The sequence below is a fragment of the Ailuropoda melanoleuca genome, chromosome 7 (genome assembly GCF_002007445.2).
Source record: "Ailuropoda melanoleuca isolate Jingjing chromosome 7, ASM200744v2, whole genome shotgun sequence".
Classification (NCBI taxonomy): domain Eukaryota; kingdom Metazoa; phylum Chordata; class Mammalia; order Carnivora; family Ursidae; genus Ailuropoda; species Ailuropoda melanoleuca.
Genome location: NC_048224.1, coordinates 30,042,725 through 30,060,270, shown reverse-complemented (window position 1 = coordinate 30,060,270; position 17,546 = coordinate 30,042,725). Strand labels below are relative to the sequence as shown.

General features: G+C 37.8%; 1 protein-coding gene across 1 annotated transcript in view; it reads left to right on the top strand.

Annotated features, from left to right (window-relative positions):
- The window catches only part of ERP44 (endoplasmic reticulum protein 44), a 92,417-nt gene that overhangs the window by 22,017 nt on the left and 52,854 nt on the right, over positions 1–17,546 (top strand). The window contains exons 2-3 of the mRNA XM_002914924.4: positions 12,025–12,097; positions 14,216–14,255. Coding sequence (XP_002914970.3) covers positions 12,025–12,097; positions 14,216–14,255 — 113 coding nt within the window. The remainder of the gene's footprint in view (positions 1–12,024; positions 12,098–14,215; positions 14,256–17,546) is intronic.

The following is a 17,546-nucleotide window of genomic DNA, read 5'->3' as shown; positions in this document are numbered from 1 at the left end:
CTACACTAGACCACCATGCTATACTCAGCCACCATGTTGTACTATCTAAATTATTTCAAATCATAGTGAAAGATGAAACTTGTCCAACTGGTTTTTAAAGATATAAATATCTAGTAGAATATCTAAATATCTAGTAAAAACAGTACACGAGAAGAGAACTATGGAATAATCTCAACCGTTATATTAATACAAATATCCTAGTAAAATATTTGCAAATAGAATTTAGTAGAAGATTAAATCTGCAACTTGAGCAGATGGAGTTATTCTAAGAAGATAAGGATTATTCACTGTTAGGTAATCTATTTAAAATCTTACGCAAATCAAAAGAGTAAAAACGAATGATACTGCTTAGTTAATAATTTTCAACCAAAAAGCCTGAGAGTCATCCAGAACTAAGTGAATATGGACAATAAGAAACTAAAGGTTTTACTGTAGAACAGTTTTTCATTGAAGACTGTTGACTCACCAAAGGGTCAGGGTCACATGTTTAGTAATGAAATAGACATTTTTTGACATAGTAGGAGGTATTTTCTTCACTTTGTGCAGTTTAGAAATATATATGCCACCAGCAGAAACTGGTAAGTAAGACAGTAGAAGAATTTCAGTTACACAGTTTAGGATTTTTCAGAGCCTTTATGTTATAAACCTTGAAAATTTTTTTAAAAAGTGAAAACATTGGCGTTTAGTTCACTATGTTATGTTGTATATTGGCTGTCTTCCCCATCCTTCTTCCCCATTTCTCTTTGGTTACTTCCTTTTTCTCCCAGAGAAGCTACTTGTACTCAACTACATGTCTCAGGATCCACTTTTCGGGGGCTGTCATTTTTCCTATAAAATTCCCTGTCTCTCAGTGCTGTTGCTTGTATCCCCATAGTGTCATTTCATGTTCCATCCATTGTTTCCTTACAGTAGTTCTTGGGCTTGATTAGATTGAGGTCATGTTCAGTTATTTTGGTTTAAGAATACTTCGCAAGTGGTGCTTTTTATTTCCTATTGCATCCTATCAAGAAGCATTAATATGTGGTTGTTCTGCTTTTAGTGATGTTAAGATTGCTCAGTAATGGCTTCAGCGCAGTTGTTCTGCGTTACGTTTAACTCAAAGCTTTTTGAAAGCCCAGGCAAAAGGGAAGTATGACATACCATGTAATTCTCTTTGTTCAGTGCCTAGCAGTTATCTTTTGAGAATAGATAATGACTTTGCCAAGAACTATGGATGACTCTTCAATTAAAATACTTGAGAGAGGGGTGCCTGAGTGGCTCAGTTGGTTAAGCATCTGCCTTCAGCTCAGGTCATGATCCCGGAGTTCTGGAATCAAGTCCCACATTGGGCTCCCTGTTCAGCGGGCAGTCTGCTTCTCCCTCTGTCCCTCACCCAGTTCTTGTGCTCTCTCTCTCTCTCAAATAAATAAACAAAATCTTAAAAAAAGAAGATTTAAATACTCTTCTCTTTTTTTTTAATATGAAAGAGAAAATTTGATGATCTTGCTAGATGTTTTATATGTATGTATATATATAATCTTATTCACATCCCTTTCCCTAGTTCCTAGTACAGTGCCTGGCATGTATATAATAGATGACTCAGTGAGATATTTGTGGAATGGATGACCTAACAAAAGAAAGTATGTACCAGCATATATGTGGATTCTTTTGAGGGAACTTTCTTTCATCAGGCATCCTGGGTGAGAATTACATTGTAGTACAAGAAGAGTAGTCATAATTTTCTCTTGGCATGTATTTGAATGTATTTGTCCTGGACTGTTATCTATGAGATCCAGTGTTAGGTCCTAATCAGGAGACAGTGATGAATGGGATGTTGTCTCACACCGAGCCCCCCGCCCCTGGTTCCAGAGTGTGTACAGAAAAAGAAGATAACAATTCTCATCTTAACTTTTCTCCCAATTCCCATGTTTTGTTAGTACCACCATTGCTAGAGTTTGGGGGGTTTTAGAGGAGTATGGGGTGATTTTAAGAGAAAAATCCTTTCCACACATTGAGAAGATCACTCACAGTTCTGAAGAGCTTTGGACTCTTCTTTGAAGGTCAGAGAACTACATTGTCTATTCCAGGTAAATTAATTCATCCCATTTTTTTTTTATTTTAATTCTAGTACAGTTAATATACAGTGTTATATTAGGCTCTCATCCCATTTTTGAAATACTGTGGAGAAAAAAGCACAGATTTCAGTTTTTATTTGAGAGAGAGAGAGTGCACAAACCAGGGGAGAGGCAGAGGGAGAGGAGAAGTAGACTCCCCGCTGAGCAGGGAGCAGGACCCTCGGTGCTTGGTCTCTGAACTCTGGGATCATGAGCTGAGGTGAAGGCAGGCACTTAACCCACTGAGCCACCCATGCGCCCCAACATCAATTTTTTTTTTTTTTAGTATAGTTGACACAGTGTTACTTTAGGTTCATACAACATGGTGATTAGACAAGTTCATACATTATGTTCTGCTCACCACAAGTGTAGCTACCATCTGTCACCATACAACACTGTTACAGTACCATTGACTATAATCCCTCTGCTGTGCCTTTTACTTCTGTGACTTATTAAATACATAATTGGAAGCCTGTATCTCCCACTCCCATTCACCCATTTCGCCCATCCCCGACCCTCTCCCTGATGTTAACCATCCGTTCTCTGTATTTATGAGTCTGCTTCTGCTTTTTGTTTGTTTGCTTTGTTTTTTAGGTTCCACATGTAAGTGAAATCACATGATATTTGTTGTTCTCTGACTTATTTCACTTAGCATAATACCCTCTAGGTCTGTCCATGTTGTCACAAATGGCAAGATCTCATCTTTCTTTTTTTTAATGGCTGAGTAATATTGCTGTGTGTGTGTGTGTGTATGTGTACACACACACACACCATACCTTCTTTATTCATCATGGATGGATGCTTGGGTTGCTTCAGTATCTTGGCTATTATAAATAATGCTGCAATAAACGTAGGGATGCATATATCTTTTTAAATTTGTGTTTTTGTTTTCTTTGGGTAAATAGCCAGCAGTGAAATTATTGGATCATATGATATTTCTATTTTTAATTTTCTGAGGAACCTCCATACTGTTTTCTGCAGTGGCTGCACCAGTCTGCATTCCCACAAGCCTTGCATGAGGGTTCCTTTTTCTCCACATCCTCACCATCACTTGTTATTTCTTGTCTTTTTTATTTTAGCCATTCTGACAGTATGAGGAGATACCTCATTTTGATTTGCATTTCCCTGATCATTAGTGATAATGAGCATCTTTTCATAATATCTGTTGGCCATTTTTATGTCTTTGGAAAAAATGTCTATTTAGGTAATCTACCTATTTTATTTTATTTTTAATTTAATTTATTTATTTGACAGAGTTAGAGACAGCCAGCGAGAGAGGGAACACAAGCAAAGGGAGTGGGAGAGGAAGAAGCAGGCTTCCAGTGGAGGAGCCTGATGTGGGGCTCGATCCCAGAACACCAGGATCACGCCCTGAGCCGAAGGCAGACGCTTAACGACTGAGCCACCCAGGCGCCCCTACTCTACCTATTTTAAATCAGATTTGTGTGTGTGTTTGTGTGTGTGTACTTGTATAAATTCTTCATATATTTTGGATATTAACCCCTTATCAGATATATCATTTTAAAATATCTTCTCTCATTCAGTAGGTTTCCTTTTGTTTTGTTGAAGATTTCCTTCATTGTGCAAAAGCTTGTTATTTTGATGTAGTCCCAATAGTTTGTTTTTGTTTCCCTTGCCTTAGGGGAGACATACCTAGAAAAATGTTGCTACAGCCGATGTCAGAGAAATTACTGTTGTTTTCTCTTCTAGGATTGTTATGGTTTCAGGTCTCATATTTGGGTCTTTCATCCATCTTGAGTTTATTTTTGTGTATGTTATAAGAAAGTGGTCAGTCTCATTATTATGCATGTAGCTGTCCAATTTTCCCAGCACTATTTATTGAAGAGTCTGTCTTTTCCCTATTGTATACTCTTGCCTCCTTAGTCATAGATTAACTGACCATATAATTGTGGGTTTATTTCTGGGCTATCTATTCTGTTCCATTGATCTCTATTTTTGTGCCACTACCACACTGTTTGGATTAGTGAAGCTCTGTAGTACATTGTGAAATGACATCAGTTTTAATGGAAATCCATGCATGATCAAATAACTAACGTGCAAGAAAAAGTCTGAATTTCAGCAATTTATTTTTATTTTTTGAGGGGTGCGGGGCAGAGGGAGAGAGAGAATCTTAAGCAGGCTCCGCACCCAGCATGGAGCCCGCCACCGGGCTCCATCTCACAACTCTGAAATCATGACCTGAGCTGAAATCAAGAGTCAGATGCTTAACTGACTTAGCCACCCAAGCACCCCTATTTTTATGTTTTATGGTTGTTTCTACTGGCAGAATTTGAGTTTAGGGATTATATTACCTATATTCGAATGATTATTTTGGGGGGTATAAAATTTATTTTCCCAAACATATCTGCACCCACCATATCTTGACTTATTTAATGAGGAGTGTTATAATTTTTCTAATGTTTCCTTATAAAAGCACACTGGTTCAGACTGGCACAGAATTTGTATCACTTGTCCAAAAGTTGTATCACTGAGCAATTTAAGGGTTAAAGTAGCTTCCCAATGTTATTCTATACTTAGTCCTATTTTTCCCCTCTCTTTGAACTTCTAGTTCATTATAATGCTTCTGGGACTACTAACAGTGAGATGTACCTCGATTGATACTCAGCTTCAGGGCTCTTACAGTGCTTGTCAGCCTCAGCTTTTTTCCTCTGGGGACCTTTCATATCTCTTAGCTCCTTGCAGCCAACTGAAAATCTCCATGCCTCTGTTGCCTGCCAGTTTCATGCAAAACTGAGAGTCAGAGAAGTGGCCCCAGGGAGGAGCAACAGCCTGGGTCCCATGGCATCGGGACTTCAGGTAGTAGGCTGGTTTGTTAATTTGGATTAGAATGGAAGAGAGCTATTGCCTGGTACATTACTTATTTCTTGCTATAGGAGAGACACAGTTTGTAAAGGGCTTTGAGACTCTCATGACAGGCAGGAAAAGGAAAGATTTAGCACAAATACAGTAAGCTATTACTGCAGAATGCCTAGCAGATGTAATGTCAATTGAGAATGGTAACGCCACATGGAAGGAAACATTCTCTATTAAAGCTTCTATTTTATGCCAGTAATTTTCATGCAGAAGTATCTATTCAGGCAGTAGTCAGCATACTTTAAAAAATTAACATCTTTGTAAATTTCTAATAAGATTACAGACTCCACGTTTTTCTAAAATCACAGTATTTTGCATATCAATACAGACTTCTCTCACAAATGAGTCTTACTTGTTCCTGTCTTCATATTTGAGGACGGTAAACATTGCACAGAGTTTAAAATGAGTTTACGTGCTTGCTTGTAGAGTCAGAGGCATTGCTGTCTAAAGCCGCGCTTTCTAGATTCTGATGTACATAGGAAGCACTTGGGCATCCTATCAAAGTGGAGATTCTGATTCAGTACGTCTGGGGCCTGATATTCTGCATTTCTCACAAGGTCCCAGGTGATGCCAGTGCTGTTGCTTTAGGGACCGTTATTTGAATAACAAGGTTTTAAGTTATTAAGCTTTAAAACAAACAAATTCAGTGGAAATACATCTTGTTTTCTAAACATATTAACTAAAATATGCTCATAAAACACTTAAAGCAAAGCCTGGCTAATAAATGCTTCTGTGCCTTAATCAATCTTGCTAACAGAAATAATACCTAATAACCTCTTCTGCCTGATACTTTATTAGATTCTGGTTCTGAAAGTCCTAAATTATTTGTTTTCATGACTGACTTAACACCTTAAAATAAAACAGTACTAGAAGTATTAGGTTTTTGTCCACCAGTGTAACATAGCTACTCTTAAATGAGGGTATTCTGTGTGCTGAAGTGTCTGGAAATCATGTCAGAGTACAGCTGTGGGGGAACCAGAAGAGGGGATAACTAGAAGCTCAGCACAGCTCTTAGGGAGGTAGAGGGCTTTCTGTAGGAGGTAGGAAGATCACTTCTGAGGTTCCCTCTCAATCTAAGTCTGTAATCACCTAGTGGTATTAATGGCTCTTCACCATTATATAATTAAAAACAAGTTTTAATAGACTTTATTCCTATTTGATAACCTTATTATCCTCAAACATGTTAAAAAAATGTTTGTTGGGGGGCACCTGGGTGGCTCAGGCAACTAGTTACGTGTCTGACTCTTGATTTTGGCTCAGGTCATGATCTCAGGGTTGTGCGATCGAGCCTTGTAATGTTGAGTGTGGGACTTGCTTAAGATTCTCTCTCTCCCTCTCCCTCCACTCCCCCCCCCAACTCATTCTCTCTCTCTCTCTTTCTCTCTCTCCTTCTCTCTCTCTCTCAAAAAAAAAAAAATGTTTGTTGGCTGTTCCCATTTCTGGACCTCTTTCCCCATTTCTCATCTCCAGCAGTCTCCCTCTAAATTCTTAGTATATTAACATCGTCTGCTCTTTCATTCACTTAACATATTTGAGTACTTACTGTATACAGATAGGTTATTGTAGTAAGTGATCTATGGGATACAAAATTGAGTAAGGTGCAGTCTCTTTTCCAAGGTACTCAGTCTCCTCATGGAGGTAAGATAGCGCAGATAACCTGTGTGAATTAATAATCTGTTAACACCCTCCAGAAAGTACTCTGTGGGTTCAGAGGAGAGAGAAATGAAATCTGTGGGGTCTGGGATCATCAGCAGAGTCTTCATAGAAAAGATAGCTTTTGAATTGGGTCTTGAAAGCTAGATAACCCTTCCTAGCTGTTGCAAGCAAGCTGTTCCGAGAGGAAACTGCACCAGCAAAGTGTGGATGCAAGAGAGTAAGGAGATGCATTTTAGGAATTGCATGTACTGTAGACTTCTTGCATTCTTGGATTTGTAGCTTCAGGTTTGGACTGTTTGTGAGTGACCCTTGAAGGGTTTTCCTGAGTTACTGATTTTATTCCCTTGCGAAGGGCTTAGTGTCTCAGTCAGTGAGTGAGGCTAGTAGTTGGTTCAGCAGCATTCATATCAGAGTCCGTCTTTATTCTTCTCTATTCATTCTCATTCCATTTTTCCTTTTACTGTGTATTATGTGGGAAATCATTATATACTTCTTAATAATTTAGGATTTGTGAGGAGATGGTTATAATTCCTTTCAGTTGCCAGAGGTCTCCTGCAAATAGGGTGACCATATAATTTATTGCCTGAACTGGGACCCATTTGAAAGGAGTGGTGCTATTTGTAATAGTCCATGGCAACAGGCATGAACGGGGTTTGTCTCAAGCAAGCCAGAGTATATGGCCCACTAGCGTCTATGGTTACTCTGTACGTCATGTTAGCTGGAGGATAGGATATGGATTGGGGGCAGTAGGGTGTTATTTAGGAAAGCAGGTCTGTGGATGGTCCTGAATGCCAGCTTAAGGATTTAGGCTTTTATACCATAGACAGAGAAAAACCGTTTTTGTGTGTTTGGTTTGTTTTTGTGTTCTTTTGGCATATGATTTGATGTATGTAAAGCAGCATTTGGAAAGATTAGTCTGACCTCTGTGGGCAGATTAGGTTGAAGGGAAATACTCAATTTAGGGAGTGTCATAGTAGTTTCCACTAAGGGTATATTTGAATAGCAGCCACTCAAATGGCCTTTAATGTACAAGGAAAATTTGTTAATTTATTTTTATAATTAGGAACAGAGAAGCTTTAATAATTCACTTCCAATATGTGTTATTACTGACATTAGTTCATACTTCTGAAGAAGATCCTATTGGATTAGTGTCTTGTTCAGTTAATGTTTTCACAAAAGAGGAACAGTACTGGGGCTTAGCAGTGAGTGCCAGAGCATTTCGTATGTGCTAGAATTATAGCATATATATATGTTAATATTGTAACAAATAAAATTTGACCTAACACTGAGAGTGCTTATGCAAAAAATCTTTACAAAATTTATTTCTATAAATACTATCTTTTATCATGTAATCAGTGTTTCATTGTATCTTGTTTCAATTTGATTTCTATGAGGAGAGAATGTGAATTTTATAGTAACTCCCATTCCTCTAGCACACGTTTTGCCTTTTTCTATCCCCATTCCATGGAATAGGTTGGGCTTTTGAGAAAGGAGAGTTATTTTCGACCAGGAGAGCCAGACAGATCTCCATGGAGGAGGAAATCAATCTTTGAAGGATTGGTTATGCAGTAGTGGAGAAGAGGACACTCCAGGTAGAGGAAACCTTGTATGCAAAGAGAAGAGGAGGGATGCCTGGGTGGCTCAGTCGGTTAAGTGTCTGACTTGTGATCTTGGCTCAGGTTGTGATCTCAAGGGTTGTGATCTTATGGGTCATGTGATCCAGCTGTGCTTGGGACTCTGTGCTCAGCAGGGACTCTGCTTGAGACTCTCTCTCTGCTCCTCCCTCCACTGTGTGTGCTGTCTTTCTTTTCTTTATTTTTTTTTTTTAAGATTGTATTTATTTATTTGACAGAGACAGAGAGAGAGGGAACTCAAGCAAGGGGAGTGTGAGAGGGAGAAGCAGGCTTCCCGTGGAGCAGGGAGCCTGATGCGGGGCTCGATCCCAGGACCGTGGGATCATGACCTGAGCCGAAGGCAGGCGCTTAATGGCTGAGCCACCCAGGTGCCTCTGTGTTCTCTCTTTCAAATAAGTAAATCTTTAAAAAAAAAAAAAAAAGAGAAGGGGAAGCAGAAAAATTGTGGGGTGTGCTTTGCGAAAAGCACCTGGCTGCTGGGCGGCTTCAGAAATGCTATGGAAATAAGAGCTGGTGCACTGGCATCACTAGCCAGTTAGGTGGTCATGGAGGATACTGGGAAATTTGAGGAAAGGAAAGCCTTTTAGTTGCTAAAGATATCTCAGTTTTAAAAAACCTGCTAAAGGAAGAAAATATTCTTTACTTGTTGAGGAAGCTCTTGTTTAAAGCCAGTGTGTCATTAAAAAAACATTTTTTTAATGAAGTAGGGTACAATATCAGACATTTCACTGATGTGCCTTTTATATAAGATCACATCACTTGACACATTTCAGACTGAAATGTTTAATATTTGGTACAAAAAATGCATGTGGATGGAATTATCTAGTGATTTCTAGGTTATTGGAGATGCTTCTAAGTTTTCTTGGCAAGAAAAAGAGCTAATGAACTGAAGAGAATGACCAACTTATAAAATACCATAAGTTTACGTCTGTGTATTTACATATGTTGTCTAAATATTCCTCATTAGAGGCTAAAATTCTCCATGTCTGTTAAGATCTTCTACTCAAAATGTCTTTATAGGTTTTTTGTTGTTTCTTTCAAATAAAATTAATGTAAAAGTTTACTTCAAGTGTTAATTTAAAAAAATGAATGATTACGCTCCCTCTTCCTGCTCTAGAGCTGCTTGCCTGGTCTAAAGCTATTTGTCTTTATTTTACTTAAGCACTAAAGCATTTGACACAAAGATGTTTCCCTGGGAGAATTTTGTTTAGGCTTAGGGCTGACATGAGAAGAAACAATTTGTCAGACTAATGGAGCTTGCTAACAATTTAAATAAACAACCTGTCTTTCTCTTTATACTGCATATTAATAAAAATGTTAATGATAAAACACCTCCTTTACTCCCTACAGGGCAGAGAGATGATTGAGTCAGAGACCATTTTCTTGCTCTGGGCCCTCTTCAACACATCTGTTAGCTGAATGTGTCTTATCAGTCGCATGCTTATTAGCATGATGTTTCTAAACTGATAGGTGTTTAATGCAGCCAAATTTGATTATTGTCTCATTTTTGTCATCATTTGTCATGTAAACATTTTTGCCATGTAAATATTTCAAAGTAAAAAGCAGTTAAATTTTACTTCTCTGAAAAACAACTTTGATGGGTGACAACTAACTCTTCAAAAATGGGCTTCCTTGGATTGTACAATTGAAGACGGTTATCTGTATTTGACTTTTTTCTCCCCTCTTTATCACTATTTGGAGAGCTCTTCCAGGTAGAGCATACCATGCCTTATGCATTTGTGCCCTCAGTACCTAGTAGATGCTCCATAAATGACTGTCAAGTTATTTCATGACTTGACTTTGATAATCACCAACTTGGTTGCTTTATGATAATGTTTTTTGCATCACCTTCTTGAATTTTTCAACACAATTCACTCTGAAATCTTGTGTCAATATAATTGGCTTTGTTAAAACAAAACAACAGGCCGAAGATGGAGTTACTTATGCTAAGCCCCGTGTTACCGGACTAAGACTTAATTACAGTTTTGACTCTCCCAGAAATGGAATTTTAAACCAGTCAGCCAGGAAATGCCTGTTCCACACTGGTTCGGTAATATGCTTCATAGACCTCTGCCATCCCCAAAAGAAAAGTGATTTTGCAATAACTAACCCACTTTTTTTTTGCGTAACAGAACTTCCGTTTTCCTGCTCACTTCTGCCTTTCATTTTACACAGGTCCTTGGAGCTTCTTTTCTCTCTATTAGATTGGATGCTGCCTGATTCAAATTGATTTTTGTTCAAATGAACTCTTAAAATTTTTAATATGCCTCAGTTAATCTTTCAACAGATTGCACAATTATCAAGAGCTGGTCATACACTGATGAGGGAAGGACTTGTTCATTGAGATATGGATAGTGAGGGAATAATGACTAATGAGGGAATTTCATCTTTCCAGTTAATGTTTAAGGTGTTAAAATAATGAAATTAGTTATATATGTCAAATATTCAGAGATTTTTAACTTACCTAGTTTACTTTTAGAGTATAATTTATTGTTTGCTAGCAGAAATAGTAGTCCACTATTGGCAGCATGATTATGGTAACTTGAAAATAAGACTAGTGCTATTTGGCTTTTTCTAAGAAAATAATAAATTAATAGAAATATTTCAAATAGCTGGGCTTGTTTACGTGCCAGCATCAACATGGCTCTTTATACCATTCAGAAATTGAATTGTTGGTGAAGTAGACACTCAGTTCTAACAGTTGTGACTACTAAAGTGTCTGTGAAATGGGTGGGCACAGGGGTAGTCTTCAGTCTCTCGTCAGGGCCTATGTAGTTGTCACTCCGTAGCCACGGTTCAGTGAATAGATTTCCATAAACACACCGGGTGGGTGTTAAAGACGGAGCCTAAAAATAAAATACATTAAGTATTACTTTTTAAATGAAGTGAACTGTTGGTAGTTTAGCTTATCTTTTCTTTATTTTGCAGATGGCAAGCTAATATTTCCTTTGATAAACTTGAACTTTGGGTTCAATATTTTGGAAGTAGAAAATTCGTGTTCTCTTTTTAAGAGCCTCTCACTTAACACATTGTTATCACCAGTATGTGAGATGAGGCAGGAAAGGCTTTTGGTTCACAACTTGAAGACTTTCTTGAATTCTTCTCTTTATTATTTTGTTTTATCTTAGAAACATGGTAGGGATGGAGTCAGCAGACTTATCTTTGGTTTTGTATTCTTTCCAAATTGATAATAATCCAGTAACTTTTTTCTTTTTACACCATGAAGTTGTTGAAATATTAATTTAAAAGAATGAATCAATTCTTAATTTCTTAATTGTTTAGAACCATTCGCTTTTGTGTATTTGGAAATACAGGAAGTTTTATTTGACCAGTTTCTAGACTTAGAAGTTAGTACTTCTGGGGTGCCTGGGTGGCTCAGTGGGTTAAGTAAGGGTCTGCCTTCGCCTCAGGTCATGACCCCAGGTTGGGATTGAGCCCCATGTCAGGCTCCCTGCTCAGAGGGGAGTTTGCTTCTCCCTCTCCCTTTCCCTCTGCCTGCCGTTGCCCCTGCTTGTGCTTTTGCTTTCTTACTCTCTTTCTCTGTGTCAAATAAATAAGTAAAATCTTTAAAAAAGTTCTTCTATTTTGTTGATCTAGTAAAGGGTTAGAATGATAATAAAGATAATAAAAATTAAAAGCAGTTGGGTGATTTTGTAAATAACAAGTGGAACCAACTTTATTAATAAATTTTCATTTTTTATTAGACTTTCTGCATTATTTGCCTTTTATGGAAACACTTACTAATTTCACATTTTTAAAATTTCCAGGTAACCTGGGTTTTTACTCCTGTTACAACTGAAATAACAAGTCTTGATACAGAGAATATAGATGACATTTTAAGTAAGTACCTTGATATTTTTAAAGTACGCTTCTTTATAAAGAGCCTGTTTATATACAAAGTTAAATCTCATTTACTGGAACAGTTGAGGAGCTGGCATTCTGATTAGCTTCATGGTTTCCTGAATTAACAAAGCACTTTTGGTTTTGATTTTTAGTAAAATTTCTTTTTTTTTCTTTTTTTAAATTTTAATGTTTTTTGTTATGTTAGTCACCATACAGTACATCCCTGGTTTCTGATGTAAAGTTCGATGATTCATTAGTTGCATGTAACACCCAGTGCACCATGCAGTAGTGCCCTCCTTACTACCCATCACCAGTCTATCCCATTCCCCCACCCCCCCTTCCCTGATTTTTAGTAAAATTTCTTAAAACGTGTAAGTCTCTTTTCCTGTGTTACAAATAAACTTTGTCTTGTTATATTTCTTTGCCTTGTCGTAAATACCACTGTTACAAAGTATTTTGCTAGAACTTACTTAAAGGCCAGCAGTTGCCACTGTGTGATACTAAACATTCATATCTTAGGACACAGTCTGGGAATATTTTGTGTTTTTTAGCTTTTAACTAATTCACCGACTCTGATCTCTTTTATTGTCATTGGTTCAGTTAAGTTAAATAAGTGTTTTACTGAATGCTTTGTTTGCTGACAGTGTGACTGTGGATACGGTTAACTTGGGGAGAGAAAACATTTCTGTTTTTAGAAGTAGTAGAGGGAAGGTGAACACATGGTTGATAGAAAATCATAATTTAGGAGATTTAAGAAAATGTACAACACATAAACGATTTCTCTCTTCTTTTTTTTAAAGCACTCCATTTCATCCACTGATGTAAGCCAAACTAAACCAAAAATAATAGAAGTAAAAGGAGTTATTCATTGAACAGCATATACTGTTTTGCGTTCTTGGAACTGGTTTTAAACGCTAAAAAGTCTATCCCACATTATGGGATCTCTTTAGAGCAGTGGTTCTATAACTTTTAGCATGCATGAGTCACCTGGAGGACTTATTAATATCTGTACTGCTAGGCCTGGTTCTAAGTTTCTAATAGAAACTGCTAGACTCCACCTGAGAATTTGCATTTCTGTAAGTTTCTACGTGCTTGCTGGTGCTTCTCGTCCAGGGAGTGCAGTTTGTGAACCGCTGCTTCAGAGTCAAGTAGCAAGTGGATAAAAAGTGCTTTGAAGGTTTAAAAAAAAAAAAAAAAAAAAAAAAGGAAGAGAATTGAAACTCACAAATCATTGTCCTTTCATTTTTCAAATTCTAGAATATCCTTGTGCTTTATTTTTGTGAGTACTTGAGGAGTTTAGTTTCTCTGTATGAAGTTTAAGAAAAAGGAACAAATGTATCTTTCTCATGACTTCACATCCTCATATGCAAATGATACTGTTATTTTTGCAATAAAGAGCTGTTTAATTGACAGGAACCAGAAAATGTGCATGTTATGCAACATTCTTAGTTGTAGATTACTTGTTGCAAATAGCTGAGACATCTGAACTTTAGAAATAACTTAGTTACACAGGTCTGTTCTGTGAAATAGAATTTTCTTGCAGAGCCAATTCTCAATTATTCGTGTATATGGGAGATCAAAAAATGGATTATTAAGGGGCGCCTGGGTTGGTTAGTCAGTTGAGCATCTGGCTCTTGATTTCAGCTCGGGTAATTATCTCAGGTTTGTGAGATCGAGCCCTGCTTTGGGGGTCGCTTAAGATTCTTCTGCTCCCTCTACCCCCCATCCCTGCTCACAGTTGCTCTCTCTCTTAAGAAAAAAAAGAAAAAGGATTATTCAAATCCAGATCATTCCACCACTTTTAATGAGAGTAGGCTATTTAGTAGGTTACTTTCCTGACCTGGGTTTGATTCCCCTTTTGTTTTATATTCATTCAGTGAAGGTATAAAGATGGAAGATACAGAGAAAAGGATCAGGGGTTCCCACAAATTACATAACCTGTCCGTGACTCTCTGTGTGGGTTTCTGAGTGAGAGGTAACTTAATTGTTATTGTGTGTTTTTAGCAGGCCATTACATAAATGGGAAAAAGACCATGTTGAAAACCATCTCTTTGATTATGTCAGTTATGTGGACACAATTAACTTAGATTGTTTGGTTTTGTTTTTCAATTTCAGACAATGCTGATGTTGCTTTAGTAAATTTTTATGCTGACTGGTAAGTAAGAATCTTATTTTTGTTTTTTTGCAGTAGGGAGGTGAAGTTGCATTGTTTAGGTTTTTTTTTCTTTTATCTTGCTACATGTGAATTTTTCTTTGCTAGCAAGGGTGAAGGGGGAAGCCTTTTTCTTATGTGAGACAATATTCCATATGCAAAGTCAGTTAAGGGTCAGTCACAAAGGGAGCAGCTTAATTTCATGATCGTTTGTATTCTAAGAGAAAAATATATCTTGATTACATTATCCCACATCTTAAAAGCAGTAACAAAAACTCAAATCCATCCCCTCTCCCCTCAACGTGTCACTGTCTCTCTCTCTTTCTCTCTCTCTCTCTTACACACACACACACACACACACACACACACTGCAATTCTTTATTTTTCCTGACTGAAAAAGTAGGGCTGTGTTTGGAGGTGAGGATGTGGGTGTGGCAAGTTTAGAAGGAAATACATTGTTGACACTTTTTAAGCATGTATCTTCTACTACTTCTAGGAAGCCTTTACTCCTTCCCCTGTCTGAATCAGATTCTTGTCTTTTGTGTTCATATAGTACTGGATATCACTTTCTTTTTCTTACTACGTTATTTTGTCTTTTATATTTGTGCAAACCAACATTGAGGGCAGAGATAATGTCTTACTCAGCATTCCCAGCATCTAAAAACCAGGGCGTAAACACCTAGTAGATGTTAAAGAATGTTACACAGGGACAGGTAGAAGGGAGCTTGAGTTGGAGAGAAGTTCGAAACTCTCATGTAATCCTTATTCCTAGACAGTCTATCTTATTTGACCCTTTAAGGTTTACTGCCTGCTAGTTGCCACCACCCTACTTCAGGCCACACAGTCCAGTTTACCTAGATTCCTGTGACAGGCTCCTTATTTAGTTTCTGTACCTCAAGTCTTATGTGTCTCCATTCTGTTCTCTACAAAGTAAGCCAGAGTGGTCTACCTAAAGTTCAAAGTGAATAAGATTACACCTCATCTTAAAACCCTTAAATGGTGTTCCATTAACTTTAGGTTTGAAGTCCCTTACCTTGGCTGAGAAAGCCCCCAGTGACTTCAGACCTAAAGTTACCCTACCTCTACATCTTACTTCTTGCCTCTCTCCACTCCCACATTCTGTTCCAGTTGTACTGAACGTCTTTCAGTTTCTGTAATATTCTATAGTGTTTCATCACTGTACCTTTACTCATGATATATTCTCTGCCTGGATGGGTCACTCTTCTCTCACCCATTTATTTACATAGTTAAGTCTTAACTGTCTTTCAGATCTTAGATTAGATACCACTTCCTCCAGGTCACCTTCCTAGATCAATATTCCTGCCCTATTCCAACCCTTTTTCTATCTTCTCATAACACCACATACTTAGCTCATCAGAAAACTTGTGTGCTGTAGTTTAGTTGCTGGCTACCGACTACAGCCTTAGCTTTAAGCAAAGTTACTCTAGCTGTCTTTTTTCAACATTAATCCCCAGGCATTCTGCACAGTACTTGGCCAATAAGTACAAAATAGATGTTTACTGAATGAATGATGTATAGATATTTAAAGAACTTCAGTAAAACGTTTAAGATACACAGAGAAAATGCCATTTCTAAAATGTATAACCATGGTAGCATTTTCCAAGATAAATTGGGTTTGTCTGCATGTAACAGTAGCCACAAAATTGGGTATGAGATCTAGTCCAGTCCGCTTTAAAAATAAAACTCAGACCCAGAGGAGTAAAATGTCTTCCCAAGGTTACCTGACAGAGTTGTGGCAGAGTTAAAACTAGAACATGGTTCTCTTGATTGAGGGATTTTGTGTGTTGTAAGAAAGAGAAATAGAACGTGCCATTGACCTTGTTGCAAAAGCTGAATTGGCAATGTGGACTAATTGCAGTTACTTGGGAAAACATATTACCCAAAGAACACCTTGAGTTGTTGATGAATTAGTACTCTTTCATTCAACTGATAAAACTTACGTAATTGACCATATGACATAGATTTATACCATGTGGCCTCAAAGGCTAGATTCTTAGTTCTGTTTGGAAGTTATGAATGTGGCACAGCTTAAGGAGGAATTTTCTAATAGATCTGCCTAAAAATACTGTTTGCCTCGAAGAGTAATGAAACATAGTAGGTACTTAATAATGCTGTTATGTGCCAGGCTCTTTATGTACATTGTTTTTAATGCTCAGAACTACCCTGCAGGTAGGTATTATAATTTCCATTTTAGGTTGAGGAAATTGAGGCTCAGAAAGGTCATACGGCTAGTAAGTGGTGGAACTGGGATTTAAACTCAGGTATGTCTGACTCCGAAGTGTATTCCCCCCCTCCTACTAGGTCATACTAGTAAGTATACTAGTGAGTACCCCCAAGTTGTCCCCACAAAGACTTTTGCCCATTTGGTTGATTTGTAAAGGGTGGATTCAAGCACTAGATTGGAAATTGAATTCAGATGACCCTTAAGGCCCTTTTAATAGATCTTTTGCTTTTGTTATGTTTTATAAATGTAACTTTCCATATGTATGGATACATGTGTATGAAGAGATGGTGATTTTGCCATTGAACTTTTTTTTCATCTTTCCCATTCACCTTCTAGTATTCAAATTGATCCTATTTTAAACATGAACCTTGCTTAAATGCTTATTGGGCAGCAAACTGGACAATCCAGAAAGAAGGAGCCCCTAATATATGCCTTTACCTTGCCCTTAAGCCAGGAGCCTGTGCACTAATTCCTTACTAGGCCATATCCTAATTCTTCAAGAAACCGTTCATCAGTTCCTACCCTTTGCCTTCCCTGCCCTCCAGCACCCTATTTTCAGCAAACTGTAAGAAATTATGAACTTAAGGTACCTGGGTGGCTTAGTCAGTTAAGCATCTGACTCTTGATTTTAGCTCAGGTCATGATCTCAGGGCTGTGAGATTGAGCCCTGTGTTGGGCTCTGCCCTGGGCACGGAGCCTGCTTAGGATTCTCTCCCTCTGTGCTTCACGCTTGTGCTTGCTCGCTCTGTCTAAAAAAAAAAAAGAAACTACAAACTTGTGGACCTAGCCTTTCCTGTTCCTCCATCCTATCAATATAATCATTTAACAGACCTATATTGAAATGCTTATTAGAAAACATAGTCAAATAAGACACGGTCCCTGATGTCCACAGACCCCATCCACCTATCCCAGAGGGGAGAGATTTAAGAATGCTAAAAGAGGAAAGAGCCACTTGAAAGCAAGAGATTGAACATACAGATTGTGTCTCCTTGATATATTCTAGGACATCTCCTTAGGAAGTCAGGTGAGTGGCTAGAGGAGGTATCTAC